A 19320-nucleotide genomic window follows, 5' to 3' on the forward strand; every position below is an offset into this window, starting at 1 on the left:
AGAGAATGGCACTTGTAAAGGGCATTCGCAAAATTGGGAGTCACAAATGTCTATGTGTGGAGAGGATGCTGTTGGGAGGAAAGGATTTGCAGATCAAAAGAGACAGTGGGAAAAAAAAAAAAGAGAGACAGTGGCTGTGAACACACTGCGTGAACTGAAAGCCCCCGACAGCTGCATTACTACTGTGCTGCTTGCTGTCCTGATTCTGACCTTTTTGGCATCGCACAGGGTTCTGAGATGGGCTCCTCATCTCAACATTCACTAGCTCCAGGATCTTCTCCAAAATGCCTGAATTCTCTCTTCCGCCTTTCTTTATAAAAATATTTTAGAGAATCACTAAAGAATAAAGACGTATAATACTTGCCTTCATCATTCCTTTCATTAAACAAAGGAAATACTTATACTAATACTTTCCAAAGAGTAAAATTATTGACGTGTACACAACTGACCACTCCAGACACTAACGTTTCTATTTGACTATCTTGGTTTCTAATCCATATCGTTGCATCAGTATTTTATAGCATTCATTTTAAAGTTCCCCATTTTTAATTGGTCATTTTGAAAAGGAATTTTTTTTCGATGAAGAAATATATTTTTCTTAGTTTTTACAAAGGCCTTTTGTGTCAAAATGCTCATTTAAGAAAACGTGAAAGATTCTGAAACTTTGGAAAACTCATGCTCGTTACAGGCATTTGGAAAATTCAGAAAACACTTTTGTGAGTGGAGGTTTTATCTGAGAATCTTTCTTACGTATAATTTCCAGGTAACTGCCATAATGAAGAATAAAAATGAATCCTGCAAAGGTTGCTTTATAATTACACCCGGATACCATCTGATAAGGAGACCAAAGAGTTCTACACACTTCCTGGTTTCTGGCTCTGTCACCTCCAATCAGTGCCAGTTTTGAATAAGGACATTCACCTCAATATTTTCATTGTAATTTTAATTTTGTAATAACCGTTGATCGTTCCTCAAGACAACTGTCATTCTTTCCTTGCCTCAGCATCTCAAAACCTGAGTTCCTACCTTTGCTTTTGCTTTCTCTGGAAGTGAAAATATAACTTTAAATAATGTTTTCAGAAAAGGTTTTGTTAGTTTTCTTTAGAGTAGAATATTTTCTTCTGATAATGTATTAGGAGAATACCTTAGCATACCTTCCCACAGAAAAGACAAATTGATTGAGGATAAAACTGTCAAGGCCTAATCTTTCCTCAAAATTTAAGAAATGTTGCACCACTGTTTTTTGGCACGTAGCTTTGGCAAAAATGATTTGGGGACAACCTCAGAACAATTCTTTCTTATATGATCCAGTTTTCTCGTCTGGGTGCTTGAAAAATATCTTTATTTTTATAATTTAAAATACTTTGTAGGATTATTGGTCTCTTTTTTAGTAAATTTTAGACAGTGAGGTACACACTCATAAACTGTTTCTACTGAAGACATACACATCAAGATTATCCTTAAACAAAGCTTATATTTAAATTGTTTTGGTTTCTTCTTTAGGAAACTATTAACGCTTGGGTGAGATCTGTGTGCTCTGACCTCTATATCTAACACCATGTTTATCATCATAAGTTCAGTCCTTTATCCTTTACTTTTAAACTATGGGAAAGTTGTTCATATTTACTCTCTACATGACTACTGATATTCTCTGTAGGGTCAATTCTCTGTTTTACTGCCCAGACGCAGATTTAATTCTGTCATTATAATCTTGACTTCTTCAGAATCTCTTAATTCACTGTGTCCCTCTGGATCTATCCTGCAGGCTTTTCACCTCCATTTGTTTGCTCCTTAATATTTTCTTCTCTTTTCTTCACAGATTTCTTCAGGCAATCTAATCAGAATCTCAATTTTTGAAAATATTCTGTTTATTGTAAAAAATCATACCTGGATTGGTTAGAGTGACAAAGAACTACAGCTCGCTGGTCAGATCAAAAAGCACAGGTCTTCAAAGGAGAGGGCAGCTCAATTTTCCAAATGATACAGAATATTCATTACTGGACCAGGCAAGGTGTTGGGGGCACGGTGGGGAGACAGAGGTTGTTCACTGCCCTCTCAGCTGAGCTAGCCGAAGCGCCAGACGGATTGGATTCTTTAGTTCAATTCTAATGAGTAGATATGTTGTGTTAATTCTTCCCAGAATAAGCAAGCCCATATTTTGTGGACGTGAGCATTTTTCTTTTTCTATATTGTCAGAGGTGTTTAAGAAGGAAGCTAGGAGAAATTTTGTCAAGGATTTCTATAAAGACAGTATTTTAAACTTGGAAGCTGTGACTACAGTGACTATTAGGCCTGTGGAAATAACTTTTTAAAACCTATCATGATTGATACATGGAACAAGTGGATACTTTTTTAAAGGAGACTTGTTTTTTCCTTGAAATGATCCAAACACTTCATAGAATTGTTCTGTTATTTTTAAGACCTGAAAATGTAACCTAACTTTGTGCTAGCCTGCTTTAAGCATTCTAAAATATATTCAGAATAGTCTACCTTCACATGCTGGAATACTGAATATTTTACGCTCGGACAAGGAGCAAACCGTAGGTCTTTCGCCAAGCACTGTCAGTGCACTTGAGTATGGGTTACCAAAAACTCTGGAGAATTTTTTTTTTTCTATTTATTGTTATAGCTGAAATCCTTGTGTCTCTGGTAGGCTTTAAGTGACATAAATATGCATTTCCATCTGCACGTCCTTGTCAGGAATAGTTCTGCTGGGAGGTGTTATGCCACCCAAGTACTTCCAGAATAGAGTCTGTTAATCCTGTTACCACTATAGAAACTCAGAGGAAAAGTCTACTCAGGCCACTACTGCAGCTGCTGTGGCTGTCAGTCTTCCAGTGTGCCACACCCTCGGTACCAGAAGGAAGCCTAAGAAAATGGATTTTCCTTCAGGTGGAGAGGGATGTAGAGGGCTGACCTCAGTCTATTACTTAGACCAGCGGTCTCCAAAGCTTTTCTTGTAAACCTTTATTAGTAAAAAAGGGGGGAAAACAGCAAGGCGCACTTTAGGTAGGTATGTGTATACATACACACACACACACACACATACACACGTGCGCATGCAATGGATATATAAGTTGCCACATTAACTGCTATGTATGTCATAAAATATACCAAAATAACTATTATATGATAATTTTCTTAAAAAAAATGTCAGTAGCTGCTCTAACCCGCATTGGATAGACTTGTACCTTCCCTAGGAGGGAGGCCATTGGAGTACACTTCCACCAGATGGGCCACCAGGAAAATAGATCATAAAGCCCAGTTAGGCTTCTGATAGATGCCATAATACACTGGGCACATACAATGGGCCAAAGGAGTTGTAAATGAGCACGTGCTTTGCTTCTCTACTTACTCCATCTTGTTACCTCTTGCCCTTCCTCCTAGAGTGGCTTGACTTCTAGTCTCCAGGCTCTCTGTTTAGATCTCATCCCTATCCTACGTTTAGATAGGCATGTTACGAATGGGTATGAACCTGTCAAGACCTACAAGCCAACAGGGATCTTGCATAGTCTGTCAACAGACATGTCACCTCAGAGCCCTCAGGACACAAAAGCAAGAACCAGCTAAATAAACGAAATCCAAACGTCAATCATCCAATAAATATTTTTGAACAAAAACGTATAGATCTATAAACCCAAAATGAATGTCTTTCACTGTCTAATTCCATATAATACAGCAGAGCTCAGAATTACCCATGAATCTAGTTGTGGAACAAAAATTCTTCAGAAAGGCAGTGGATATGAAAAAAAACCTCGCACTTCTCATGATAGTGAAAGACGGTCTTTTCAGATATAGAAAACTGAAGACTTGGCTCAAAGTTCTGTTTGAATTGATAAAAATAAATTATTTTATTGGTACAACCTAGAGTCAGCCAGAAAAGAGTATGCAAACTTCCCCCAATCACTACTGATGTGGGTATAAATTGACATGATCCTTTTGGAAGGCAATTAGTAAATTATACGAAAAGCTTTAGAAATTTGGCCATTAATCCAATTAAGTCCTTACTTATGAATTAAACCTGCATAAATGAATAGATATAGGAAAAGATTCATGAAAATAGCGTTTAAGAATATTTATAATAGCAAAAATTGGCAACAATTTACAGTTTTATTGAATGGTGGAATGTTAAATAATTTATGATATGTCATGCAAGAAATGTTATGCATTATTTGACTTCTTATTTATTAAGTACCTATTATGTTCCAGGCACCCTTCCAGGAGATTGCAATTAATTAATATAGACAAAGCTTTCATAAAGGTGATATTTTAGTCAAGGGTAGAAGAGATATATACTCCATAATCAAGTAAACAAATACATAAACAAAATATTTTCAGAATAATGGAAAGCAGTATGAAGACAATGAAATTGTGATGTAGTAGAAATGGCTGGTGGTGAGGGCTTGAGATTAGTTTATATAAGGATTTCTCAAATTCAGAGGAAACCATATTCTTTGTGTAGGCTTTTTTTTTTTTGTCGGGGGGAGGCAGGGAGGATTCCTGTGCATTGCAGGATGTTTAGCAGCATCCCTGGCCATTAGTCACTAAAAACACTCATCCCAATCATGACAGTAAAACACATCCCCAACCATTGCCAAATGTCCCCTGGGTGGCAAAATCTACCCCAATTGAGAACCGTTGCTTTAGATTTAGTGTAGGGAAGGCTTCTTTGAGGAGGTAACATTTGAGCTGAGATGTATGTTTTTAAATAATCTTTAGGATATAGGGAAACATTCATGAAATAACTGTAACATATATAATACAATATATTCAATAAAATCGCAATATTGATTTTCTTTTTAAACCTCTATCTAGACAGACAATATAGCATGATGGTTAGAAGCACAAACCTGTAGCCAGGCTGCCTTAATTATAATCCCAACTCCATCACTTTTTAGTTGGGTGACCTTGGGTAAGTTACTTTATACCCCTGTGCTCTTGGGTCCTCATCCAAAAAATGGGGATGACACTAGTAGTACTTAACACATAAGGTTTCTGGGAGTATTAAATGAGTTAATACATGCAAAGTTCCTAGAAGAGTGAGTGGCACATCTTGGAAACACTATATATAATATATACATATATATTGCATATATAATAATATATTAAAATTAGATAAACATTCTAATTTTAATATTTTATATAAGTCTGACATATATGTAGATATATATACACCAGATTTCTCCATTGTCTCTTTGTGAAACAAATGAAATAATGTGTTAATAATGGTAGAATTACAGGGGATTTTATTTTCTTTGTGTCTGTTTATATTCTTCACAGTTTTATAGATACAAATGCAAATGTTGCTTTCACATCAAAATAAAAATCAATATGTATTTTAGCACAAAAGAGAATTTTTAGACTTTCACCAGGATCAACTGGCATAGCGAGAGTGGGCGAGGAAGACCAATGGAAGATGTGCTCAGAAACACCTGTCCCAGGGAAAATGAGTCAATTGTCAACTGAAAGCTGAGACACCCCACGTTCAATCTGTCAGTCAGTTCATCAGTCATCTGAAATTTACTTAACACTTGCTTTCTGCCAGACACTGTGCTAGGTGCTGGAAAATCAAAGATGAATGGAGGTCACATTTCTTCAAGGAGCTCACAACAGAAAAGGGAAGAGAAATACATCCACAATTAGCCACAGTACAATAAATGGTATAGGCTATAATGAGGACCAACCCAGGTCTCTGGGGGCTCTCAAAGGTAACAATTTCAGTTGGAGTGGGGGGCAGTGTAGGAAGCTTCACCTAGGAGATGACACTTGCAATGGTCTTTGAGGGATAAGTTTGGAAAATGCAAACATTTGTAAGAATTCTGGTTTTGAGCAAACACAGAACGTGCTTCCTAATCAAACACCAGCAAAATCGCTTAGCCTAGAGAAAGGAAAATCAGAAAGGACGAAGGAGTTATACTTCAGAAAAGTGTCTTGATCTCATATCAGAGTGCCTGGTTCCATAAAGCAATTTGTGAAAGTTTGACTGTCATAGGAATTAGAAGGCATAAGTTCAAGTACTAGCCCTGCCCCTTACCAGCCGGGTAATCTTGGGCAAACCATTAAAATCTCTGACACTCCATCTACTTCCTCATTCATATAATGGTGATAATAATACTTTGCAATACTGTTGTGAGCGTCAAATGAGATAATGCAAGTAAGAGACTTTCAGTGACATTCAAATAGTTGGGATGATAAATTGTGATGGTTTTAACATAATAGAGACGATCGTGAATAATTATAATTTAATTTTTAACATTTATATTCAAACATAACAGTAAAAAAAGAAATCAAATCTATACACAACACCAATTATACATGAGTTTATAGCCTGATTGGCTTCATTTATTTTTTCAAAGCTCTTAACCTATTACTAATCCAAGTGCATCACACTATAAAAACTGCTAACCAATTATTTTTTTCCTAAGATAACATAATCTCTGTTTCTTGAGACACTTTATACTAACGTTAAACTGAAGCTAACTGCATGAAAATGAAATGGAGACTCATAATTGCAAACTGTTTTCATGTCTAAAGAAGATTCAACCACTTCCTAGGACTGAATTGCTCCTTGTTAAAGTTTAAGATCAAGCTATAAAAGTATATCACTTAGCCTATGTCTGCCTACCGGTGCAAAGTATAGTGGCAAGCAGAAAACGGAGGTAATTATCTAGAAACATTAGGCCAAAAAGCCCACTTCGGCCCCAAAAGACTGAAGTTGCTTTGCAGGTATCAGGGAAGCCTGAGGAGGGGGCCACGTTCAACTTTCTCTTAGAACCTTCTTCTCCATGAATCCTTTTTACCTTGAACACTCATTGCTATGACATCTGGAGGAATAATATTCTTTTGCTTTTTCTCCCTCTAAAAAACAAGATTTACTAAGGCTGACTGAAAAGGCTTAAAATGTCCTCTTGTCACGGCCCTTGATAAACATTTTATCTAATGTTTTCTGAAGCAGAGTTTCAGTTGAAGTGCTGCAGAAGACAAAGCAAAACAATGATATGTAAAACTGCTGCTTTAACCTGAATGTCTTAAAAGACAAAACAAACAAACAAAAAACCTGAATGTCTTTAAAAGACATCTAACCAGAGCTGGCATTTGAAATATTAAAGAAAAAGAAGGTCCAGTGTAATATTCTTAGTTCATTTATCCCTCCCCCATCAAAAAATAGATGTAATGAACCCAAGATTTTTTGTTCAATCTAACTAACAGGATATAACAATGGAATGCTCCATGAATTACTTACTGCCATTCATTTCAAAAGGTGAGAACATTTCAGGAGGCCTTCAACGCTCACCTTGAGAAAAATTATCCCACTCAGCTTCCAAAAAAGAAAATGTGTTTTTTTTCAAAAAAAAAAACACCTTCTTTGAGTATCAGTTGCCTTTTATTATGCTTTTGTGACTACTAGGGAACCCTCATCGTCCTCAATTTGTTCTGTCTTTAGCCATACTATCAAATCTCAAATTTAACTCAATGTAAGAAAAATAATGCTCTATACATACAGAAAATGATTCTAGCTCGTTCTAATAATTTTCATCATGTGTGATCATGTTGTATGCTTTTCTCTACTTTGTGTATTGTGTCATTACCTACCAAGCTGTGGAGAAGAAAGTCCATGTAGTCTAACAATAACAACAAAATATCATTTCTGACATTTGTGTGAACTTTAAAAACTTTACATACAAAGGAAAGAACTTTTTTTTATCTCTACCGTGTCAGCTTACTAACCATACTTATTTATTAATGGTTTAGTAGCTTACACTTTGAAATGTCACTTGTCTGTTTTGATCTGATTTCAACCACGGATAATCACAGTACTGGACTCTAAGCTAGACTATAGTTTAAATCCAAAGGAAAACAGAATTCACCATTACAGCTTTAAAAATGGTCCAAACACTTGAAATGCACACTCGCCTTAAACGTTTTGGTCTAGAATTAAAATTAAAATCACCCTGCCTTATCATCTTATCTAATAATGTTCATAGAGCCTTCTGGAGTTTAGCATTCACAAGGAAAACTTAACAACAAGCAACTTTTGTCAAAGGCAATTTGTCGGTAGAATGGATAAGTTAATTGAGAATGAGAGAACGGGAAAGAAAGAGCTACTGACATTTTGTGTGTATGCATGATGTGCGTCTGCTTTGTTTCGTTTTGCTTTTTCACGAGTAATATGACCAGAAGAGTACTGCTCACGACATCATTTTGATTACAGTGAGTAAGATGTCTTAGGAGAGTTGCTATTATAGTTGAGGTCAATGATTACTGAAACACAGGCTGACCTTGTTTCATTGTGCTTTGCTGTATAGTGCTTCACAGATACTGTGTTTTTTATAAATTGACGGTTTGTGGCAACCCTGCATCAAACAAGTCTATCAGAGTCATTTCTTCCAACAGCATTGTCTCACTTCGTGTCTCTGTGCCACATTTTGATAATTCTCACAATATTTCCAACTTTTTCATTATTACTGTATTTGTCATGGTGATCTGGGATCAATGATCTTTGCTGTGACTATGGCAAAAAGACAACAACTCACTGACGGTTAGCATTTTTCGGCAGTGAAGCATTTTTAAGTAACGTATGTACCTTGTGCTTTTAGACATAACGCTGTTGCACACTTAGTAGACTACACTATAGGGTAAACTGAACTTTTATAGGCACTGGGAGAGCAAAAAATTCGTGTGACTTGCTTTATCGCGGTATTTCCTTTATTGTGGCCATCTGCAACAGAACCAACAGTATCTCTGAGGTATGCCTTGGAGTCCAGATTTGAGGGCACAGAAGAGTAAACCTGAGTGGTAGTACTTCAAATGAAAAAACAGAGATGGACTTGTGAGATATTTAGAAGGAATAAGAAAGAAAAACTGGAAGGTCACTGAACGGAGAGATGGGGCGAATCAAATATTTTTAAGCTTATGAAACTGGCAAAATGACAATACTATGAAAAGAAATCGAACTGTGAATTCTCCAGGGATATCCAGGATTACCAAGTTTGGGGAGGAGAATGAGGGGCCAATAGAAAGAGACACAGTAATTGTAAGGATTTGGCCAGTAATTCAAATAAAACATCCAATAGTCAGTTGCAAGTTTGAGACTGCAATTTGTGATGACTCTGGGTCTCTTGAGGACTATTTGCTCTTAGTCTTTGAATTCCCAAGCACCTAGTACGCTAGACACAGAGCTTTTGTGGCTGGCTGGCTAACTGCATAGAGATTTGGGGCCCAAGTGCACAAAGAAAATAAGTTGAGAGTGTGAACGAATACAGACTTTAAGACCAAGGAACAAAGAAAGAAGCCAAGAGAACAAAGTTTGAGAAAAAACTACATGGAAGGAATGGGAGGGAAAAAAGAGGCCAATAATCAAGATAGGAAAGGTCAAAGAAGTAAACCCAGACAGAGAAATGGGAAGGGAAGGGAGGGGGAAAACAAGAATGGGATGGGAGAAGTGGGGGGGTGGGGGGTGGGGGGAGAAGAGATGTTACTTGTTCATGATTTGAATTCATATATATAGAGACTCAGAAGATGCACCAATGCAAAAATTCTAAAGTCACACTCAGTGAGCAAAAATGAAAATCATTAAAATGTTTCATTAATGACTTAAAGTAAATAAATTAACAGCTCCTGTCACATCGATTCATCCATTGCATGTGGGCACTCAATAAATGTTAATTGAATTAAATTAATAACATTTGCTCAGTGGTAATAAAAAATTAATTTACTGTCTGTCGTCTCTGTTACTTAAGTTTATGCCCATTGCTTCTGCAATTACTTCTAGCCCAAAGAGAAATTTTCTATTTCCCTGACTTTCAGTACACACTTTCTTTCCCAAGAAATACAGTTGAACTTCTAATTTTTGTCCTAATTTTGGTGATTTTTTCCTGTTGAAAAAAATTATTTTCTCTAAGTTAATGTCAAGAACTATGTATAACATCCCAAATTTAGTTTCACGAGTTCCTTATTTAATTCCAAAATAGTTTTCTCTGCAGAAGATGTGATACCACTTTTTATGTGTTTCTCCTTTTAGCTTATGCTACTTTATAATACTTTGGGTACAAAGTCAAATAACACCACAAAAGAAGGAATCTGGGGAAATTACTGTTAGCATTCCATCTATAAAAGATGGAAGATGTCAGTAACATTCACCCAAAAATTGTGACTCATTTCAGATGTCAGAATTCTGGGTTGAACAGACTGGGTTCTGAAATGTGTGTTTGTCAGATGATTTTCTAATGAGTAACAGATAGTTCCCAGTGGGGAATGAAAAAAAAAATAAAAATATAAACAGAGATTATAGAATTAAAATAACTTTATGAATGGCAGTTTAACTTCTCCATAAAATTCTCTCAGTACAAGCCCAGTGTCTCCAAATGGTTGCTTAATGTAGCACACCACTTAGATTCAAAATGCTATACTTAAAAGTGTCGAGAAATTAAAAAGAGAATCATATACCACTTGGCTGTATACTGTATTCTCCGCATGTTCTTATATTCCAGTAACCTCTATCCAACTTTTTTTTTGTTACTGAATTACTTTGTGCAAAAGCAATTTACATTACATGCAGCCTGACTACGTGTGATAATTTGAACTGACTGTCAATTAATTCTGTAGTAAATAGCTGCTGTAATCTCTATACTCATCAAGGTTTTCTTATCTATCAACTCTTCCTGAAATGCTCTTTAATGTACGGGATACAGCAGCTGTAACTAAAGAGGCAGGATTCCCTAAGTGTGCGAGAAAGTAGTCTTAGCTTTGCAAAGACTGCCTAGGTATGTCTGTAAAGCAACGTTATTTGCAAGGCTTGATTTCAGGTAGGTGACACATCACGGGATTGAGAGCGAAGAGGGTTTTGCTGATGTGCAGTCCCAATAGTGAGGAAGCAGAGATAAAAGCTAAGAACAAATTGGAGAAAATGTTGAATAATATAAAGAGACAGGGACAAGAGCAAAGCCTTTGGAATCCAAACAGCCTGGGTTCAAATCCCAGCTCTACCATTTACTAACAAGGAAGCCTCAGGGAACTTATCTAAATAAACTAAGCCTTGGTTACACTCATTCATCTGTTAACTTGGGGTACCAATTTATACATTTCCCATCTGTCCTGGGAGGCTGCCAGTATTACCTCCTAGAGTCTTTGTGATGCTTAAATTAAATAAGGTACATAGTGGTAACACAGAACTTGACATACAAGGTATACAATTCTGTGTGGGGTGTGTGTGTGTGTGTGTGTGTGTGTGTGTGTGTGTGTGTGTGTGCGCGTGTGCGTGTATAAAGCAGTGGTTTGATATTCAAAATTGGTGGTTTTGTCCCATGGAGCAAATGTGGCAATATCCACAGACCTTTTGTTTGTCATGTCCTAGGGCAACTGGTGTTACTGGCATCAAGTAGGTAGAAGACAGGGATGCTGCTAAACATCCTACAATCTCCCTGTGACAAAGAATTATCTGGCCCCAAATATCAGTGCTTCTCTAAGTACTGAAGGCATAATTTGAATGACTATTTGTGATTAAAGCTGGTTACTTGACACTTTGATATCCAAGCAAGAAAAATAAACTATGATTTTTGTCATCATCGTCATCGTCATCGTTATCATCACTATACCATTAATTTGGTGAATCTCTCTTGGGTTAAAGGAACCCAAGAGCTTCCCAATCTGTTGAACTAATTCTATCTATTCAATATTACATTAACTGCTATCAACAACAGATGTTTTTCTGAACCCCTATTTCTGCAACCAAGAGATTTAAAGCTAGCAGCCTAAGAGGTAGGGAATAAAAATTAAACACTGTTGAAAGCCAAAGCTGTTTGGAGGCTCAGAAAGCAACAAAAATGGCCTAAGACAATTGTGCGTGCGATACTGTCAGCTCTCGTGCCAGTTAGGAGCCTTTGGAGAGCAACTGCCTCGTGATTAGCTTCTGAAAATCACTGATGTATGTATCAGTGGCTGTCCTCTCCTTTCTCCACTCTCAAAAGCAGAAGGCCCCTGTGGCAGTGGTTCCCAAACTTTTCTGCATGTTGGAATCACTCAGGGAGCTTTGAAAATCCCTCAGGAAATGTGATCTAATCTGTTGACGGGGAGGAGGGATTGCCTGAGCTTTAAAAAAATTCCAAATTTTTAGAAGGTTTCCTAGATGATTCTACCCTGTAGACACATCTACCACTGTCCTAGGAGGCAGGATCAAGCAGAGATTTCCATCTACCTCAGACTAAGAAGCAACTTCTGGAAGGACAATGAAAACGGACTTGGCAAGAATGTATTTCTTGCCCAGAGCTGCCTAAGCACAGTAAAATTAAACCAGGTTGCCAACTGCTTTATTGATTTCAGTCACTCTGTGAGCATCACTGAATCAGGCATTGGGCTAGTGACGGAAAAGGCAATTCTCTAGAAGGCATCTTCACTATCTCCCAATAGTGCTGCCAAATCACCAGGACTGACGCTTGTTTAGGTCTGAAGAAGTCCCCGGGTGTCATCCTGGACGCAGGTCTGAGAATACCTTCTGTTAACTCTTCTCTCCATCTTAGGATGAAGCTATACACTGCCTGCATCACTACCCCGTCTGGATGTTTCTGAAAGCCAGGGACCATGCCTGTCTTAGTCAGCACTTAATCCTCAGTTTCGAGACCAGTGCTTGTTATGTAACAGACCCTCAATTATTCTGCGGGAACCAGTAAATGAGTATGGGAGTTCTGAAATACACGAAGCACCTAGGTCTTTTCAGCCTTCTCTGTGCCTCTCCAAACCAGAATCTCAGTCAAGGACTTTGCTCTAGGTTCCCTGCCAGGTGGTTACATGGAAATAAAAGCCTGTTCCCAAGAAGTACACCCCCAAAGCCACAAAGACTATCACCTTCATAGACACCTAACAAATGGCAAGGCAGAGAAAAGACTGGCAAAGTAAGAATCTTTAAGGGCAGATGTAGAAATGGGCTTATAGGATGGTTATGTGTGACCACTTTTCTTATACAGGGCAGGAAACTGAGGTTTGAAGACACAAAGAAATAAAACAACTTGATTGAGATCACATACACTACTTAACAGCATTTAGGACACTTTTAATACTTCTGAGATCCATAAAGCATTATGACAATAAGCTGACAACATTCTATGAGGTTTTGTTAATCCTAGTGAATGAATGCCTTGATTCTCCCCACCCATCACTGTAAAAACCACTGTGTTTCTGAAATAAGTGGTACAAATTACTGTGATAGGTGAAACTTGTAATATGGGTAAGATTTTATAATTACTGAACTTTTATTCTTACATATATTTTCATTCAAGATAATCCTGTCCAATAATGCTTCATGCTTCTAAATAAGATTTTAATCTTATAAAAGCCTAGAATGTGAATTTTTCTGCCAACGTCCCTTCTTGGATCGGGAGGTCACGTCAACTATAAGTGGGTCTGTGTATGTGTGTTTTCTTTTTTCCTCTAGATACGCAACTCACAAACGGAAAGCAGGCAGACGAGAAAGCCATTAATACCATCGTTATAAACTCAGTATCCGAATTCAAAATCACAGATGGACCAGCCAAGGAAACCCCCAGTGAGAAAAAACTGTCAGAATCCAGCATATCACTGACCTCCCTTGAAGAATGCCAAACGAAATTTTCCTACCTCCAAACTCATCCTTCAGTTCATCCAAGAGACACTGATGGTATGTTTCTCACAATCAACCCATCTCTAAATAAAGCTCCCCAAACCCCAGCCCCTGGAAAACCATCATATATGCTGTTAGAAAAAAAAAAGTCTTCATGAATATTAAACAGGAAGGCTTCAATTTGAAAACTCTGATGAATGACACATGTCAAGGTCACCTGGCAATTATGAGGTGCTTGGCAGGTTGTTTGCTCTCAAAGCTGGGAGTTTGAGGCAAAGTGTTTTAAATAGCTAGAGTGAGGTAAAATCATTCTTGCTATGGAGCTATGAAGTAGACTAAAAAATGGCCAATTTTTTTCTCTTCTTGCATCTGGGACTATTCAACCCGCGACTCTAGGCTGAGAGGAGAAGAAGATAGGGTGGAATAGCATTGCAAAGCTGGAAAAGTATAAATATAGACTGCAGCAAAATACAAGGATGCTTACACCAGCAGCCTGTGGAAAAGGGTTGGTTCCTCTAGGTAACATCACCTCCTAGGCATTCGAATCAGTGCAAAGCTACACCAAACTACCTCTATATATGACATAAGAGGCCTGTTGCATTTGCAAAACCAATTGCAAATTGAATTTATGCTAAATGATCAGCACAGTCAAGTTCAAGGTCATGGACTCCACACCAAGACAGGAATTTTACTCATGTTAACTTTGCACTGACCTTCATAGGAGACATAAACCACTCAGGAATTGTGTAATGTTCCATATTGACAATTGCATTTAAAGAAACCTTGAAGTTTCTCAAAGGAAAACATAAAAAGGTACAGTTTCTGGTCCATATTTAAATTCATATTTACTTTTTTAAAATGAGATAAAAAAGTGAAATAAACTTTGCATAACAGGAACTTTGAAATCACATCAGTTTAATTCCTGGCTCTGAAATTTATTCACTGTAAGACTGGATTAAGTTTTTTACCATCTCTAAATCTCAGACTCTGTTATATAATGGAACTAGTAACACGCAATAGGGTGTTTTGAAGATCAAATGAAATAACATGGGTAAAACATCCAGTAGACAACTTCTCACAGAACAGATGTTCGACTTCTGCTTTTATTATGATTATGGTTTTAAAAAGTAAGGGGAGAGATTTCTAACACACGTTATATATGATCTCGTGAAAACATTGCCATGGAGGCTTTAGACTAGAAGACACAATTGCCTGCAGTTGCCAGGAGACAGTGCGAATAAGAAGTACCTCCAGATGTATGATAGGGATGGGTGAGGACTGTGGCAAGGAGAACACTGCCTCTACTCAGCTCCAACTAATTGTTGCCAGAAGGAAAAAGAGGTTCAGACCTGCCAGAACTAGAGTGTTACAGGAAATCTCCCAATTTTTAAGTGTTGGCAATAGTTCTATTTCTTCTATGAAGCCCCAGACACTCCCAACAATACACAGCTTTCAGCTAACTTTGGCCAATAGGCTGCCAGGTATGACCTTGAGTCCAAGATGATGTCCAAGTTTCTGGTTTTGTTAGAGCTTGATGCTAATCAAGAAAACAGGCAAGGGCTTCCCTGGTGGTGCAGTGGTTGAGAGTCCGCCTGCCAATGCAGGGGACACGGGTTCGTGCCCTGGTCCGGGAAGATCCCACATGCCGCGGAGTGGCTGGGCCCGTGAGCCATGGCCGCTGAGCCTGCGCATCCGGAGCCTGTGCTCCGCAACGGGAGAGGCCACAACAGTGAGAGGCCCGCGTACCACAAAAAAAAAAAAAAAAAAAAAAAAGAAAACAGGCAACAGAGGAGAGTTCTCTACATTTTGACAATAGAGAATTTTATCAGATCATGTAAGGGATGCATGGATTTTTACTTGTAATGGATCTTGGTTGTAATGATCCCAGAATTACGAATTACCATTATATGTATCCACACAATACAGGAGAGTGCCCCTCCGGAACCACTCTGATCTGTCTTATCAGGTATCTTGGCAGAATGAGAAGGACCAATGCAGCTAGCATGATACCTGAACCCTTGTATTCTCAGGGAAGACCAAAATGACTACTCCATTAAAATGGCAACACATACTCAGGAGCCTCATGTAGGAAAAGAACCAACTACTCTTCCTTCAAAAGGGCAAAGGAGATTCATGAAGACCATTGAATTAGACTGGTTTCTTAGGCCCTGGACAGAGGCTATTATGACCCAGAAAATTCCAGTATTAAGCTGACAACACAGGTAATAGCTCATCCTCATTTCTCACACTGCAAAAAAAAAAAAAAAAAAAAATCCCCCCACTGAGGTAAGAGTTTTTGGTACCTGGTTAAAAAAGAGAGTAAAACACCTAGACTAGGGCCCACAAATAGTGCTAAGAACCTCTCATTATCCTAGATAGCAAACATCAAGGAAATAAAGAGTTAAGTCAGACTCATTGCATTTTAGGAAAATTTTGATAGTAATTAATTTAAGGATGCAGAAATTGAGAGCTGGGGTCACTGTTCATACTGAGATAAATACAGAAATATCTTTCAGGAACAGCAGGGGAAACAGAAGGGAAAAGAGAAGATTGCATCCACTTTTATGTAGTTTGTGGTTAATTTATTTTCAAATATATAAATGAGTGCATAGGAATGGATGCTTAATTGCTAATATCTATTATTTATATACATTGCCCCACTTAAAACAGGATGGAGAAGCCTCACACATGCAGATTCTGTAAAATGTGTTACATCCATTAGCACAGTTCATGGTGTGTGCTCTGATGGGAATTTAAAATGATCTTTACTGCGCACCACACACTATGTGCTGCGACATTATTATTAAATTGTGCCTCATCCTGTGTGGTCCCTTTCCTGAAGGAAATGGAACAAGTACAGAGCACTATCTGTGTCTCTGCTTCTGCTTCTATGTTCAGATTGCAAAAGCATCCCCGTGGATGATAAAACCAGGGATACACATGATATGAGAAAACAGGCTCCTTAAAAAGGATCTTGAGAATAAACCTAATTGATGTATAGTTTTGAATTTGAGATGTCTCATCCAGGTGGAAGGGGAAAATCATAAATACAAGATACTTCAAAAGAACAGTCTTAATTACACCATGGACTACTGAATAAAATGATTACATTTTCTACACTGTAAATTTCATACAATTAAATGCAATAGTGTCATCTTATAAAATGTTTCAATTTTATAATTATTTCAGCTCATTTGCTCAGAAAAAAACATAAGCAAAAATTTACTAAGTATCACCCAAATCTAGTCATTCTAGTTCTAAAGAACTGACTTGAATGTTAGTTGTGCTTGTCTGAACTTAAACAGATCTTGACATATTTAAGTAGCTATTAAAATTGATAACATCAGGAATGATACCCCAGCTAGAGAAAGGCAGTCACACTTTATTTATTCCCATTCTGTATTACATTTTTTTAAAGAACTAAATGTTGGGGGGGTGGGAACCAATTTTTATACCTTTTTGGTTTATTTATTTATTTATTTATTTATCTGGCTGCATTGGGTCTTTGTTGCTGCGTGCGGGCTTTCTCTAGTTGCGGACAGCGGGGCTACTCTTCCTTGCGGTGCGCGGGCTTCTCATTGTGGCGGCTTCTCTCGTTGCGGAGCATGGGCTCTAGGTGCACGGGCTTCAGTAGTTGCAGAACGCGGGCTCAGTAGTTGCAGCTCACGGGCTCTAGAGCGCAGGCTCAGTAGTCGTGGCTCACGGGCCTAGTTGCTCCGCAGCATGTGGGATCTTCCCAGACCAGGGCTCGGACCCGTGTCCCCTGCATTGGCAGGCGGATTCTTAATCACTGCACCACCAGGGAAGTCCCAATTTTGATACTCTTTGACCAAAAACTTTTAGTGATCAGTTGGAGACAGGTGTCATGAATCTTGTTATTATGCCAAATTCTCTCAGGGACAGCACATTAACCATTAACGTATGAGAATACTGGGGGTATCTTGTCTTTTTTTTTCTTACTTTGTTTTGGGGGGAGAGGAAGGGAGACTGTTGTTTATCTGGGGTCACTTCTGGAAGAATCATGTTCTTGCCACTTTGGAAAATGATTCCCAAAGATGCAGGAAGCATGTTTCTGGAGTTGAGGAATGCACCAGGGACTGCAGAGGGCAGCTACAGCTACCTCTTGTTCCTCCCTCCTCCTGATCCTGGGGAATCATGGTGGCAAGAACACTGAAAGCTGGAAAGACAAACTCAGGGATTACAGGACCGTGAACGTGGGGCCGACCTCAGGTATATGAGTGGAAACTCCTTCGCACTGTTACCTTTTCCACCATGATTAAACATGATCCATTCTTATGAGGCAGATTCTTCCTCTCTTTATTACCCTCTTTTTTGTTCTTTTTTAAATTGAAGTATACTTGATTTACAATATTGTGTTACTTTCAGGTGTACGGCATAGTGATTCAGTATTTTTGTAGATTATATCCCATTATAGGTTATTACAAGTTAATGGGTATAATTCTCTATGCTGTACAGTATATTCTTGTTGTCTATTTTATACGTAGTAGTTTGTATCTGTGAAGCCTATACCTCTAATTTGTGGCCCCCTTCCATCACCCCTTTGGTAACCACATTAAGATGTGGTATACATATACAAGGGAATATTACTCAGCCATAAAAAAGAACGAAACACTTCCACTTGCAGCAGCGTGGAGTATCCTAGAGAATATTCTGCTTAGTGAAGTAAATCAGACAGAGAAAGACAAACACTATATAAGTAGCCACTATCCAGTTAACATTTAGCACCTTTAGAAGCTGCAGTAGTCCTTCAGGGTCGTGAGGATATCACTTAGCATGTTATAGCCTCCACATCCTCAATGTACCCTAGGGGTGTAAAGAGGAAATGGAACCAACTTAAGAGAGGGTTTTTATCATGGCTTCTTGCTCAAAGGCAAATACCACTTCCAGCTGAATGGCCTGCAGGTCTTGGATACATCTTAAACCTCCTTTAATCCAGGTTTAAGGAAGGAAGAAGTAGGAAATGAGATGGGTACTATGACAGCAGCAACTAGAGCCTATGCCATGATGCCAGGTAGTCCAATAAAAGAAATTTAATACTTGGGAATGTGTTACAAAGGTATAGGGAGAGGTGAAAAGCTACGTGAGGAAATTACCGACAACAGGAAAGCTCTGCCACCTCCTCCCTTGGTCTCTCTAGGGCACTAGTAAATCACTACTACTGGCATTAGCTCATTGGCCACTAGCGACTAACTATTACTAGACAGACCACTAGTAAGTGGCATTAGCAGAAGTCACAAAGAGAAGGGCATTCGGAAAAAGATAAAACCAAAGGGAAGATACAAAGGAGAGAGAAAGGAGATATACCCCAGGCTTTCCTTTCTCCCACCCTCCCATTTCCTATAGCTGCCTCCTATTGGCTGGAGCTAGCCAGAAGCCACCTGGCAGAACGTGCAAAACACACCTTACCAGTCTTGGGAATACAGAGGGGAGTAGGGTGAGAGGGGAATGGAAGGGAGAACAGGTCACCAGGAGGCCTAGAGCATCTGGTGCCAGGCTTGAACGTGACAGAAGCAAGCGTGTGTGTTATGAAGGGCAGGTCAGCTTCACAGTTAAGGGCTCTGGAGGAGACAATCTAGGTTCACATGACAGCCCCACCACTCCCTGTATTTCTTCAATTCTCTGAGCCACAGTTTCCTCATCTATAGAACAGTAGTAGTACTCAATTGAGAGTTATCTCAAGACCCATGTGAGATGTCTGTAAAGTGTAC

The 19320-nt window shown here is 38.5% G+C and overlaps 1 protein-coding gene across 1 annotated transcript in view; it reads left to right on the forward strand.

The window, feature by feature from the left end:
* The window catches only part of MDFIC2 (MyoD family inhibitor domain containing 2), a 99686-nt gene that overhangs the window by 73219 nt on the left and 7147 nt on the right, over positions 1-19320 (forward strand). Inside the window, exon 4 of the mRNA XM_032648061.1 lies at positions 13427-13648. Within this exon, the coding sequence (XP_032503952.1) occupies positions 13427-13648 (222 nt within the window). The remainder of the gene's footprint in view (positions 1-13426; positions 13649-19320) is intronic.

This window comes from Phocoena sinus, chromosome 11 (genome assembly GCF_008692025.1).
Source record: "Phocoena sinus isolate mPhoSin1 chromosome 11, mPhoSin1.pri, whole genome shotgun sequence".
Taxonomy (NCBI): domain Eukaryota; kingdom Metazoa; phylum Chordata; class Mammalia; order Artiodactyla; family Phocoenidae; genus Phocoena; species Phocoena sinus.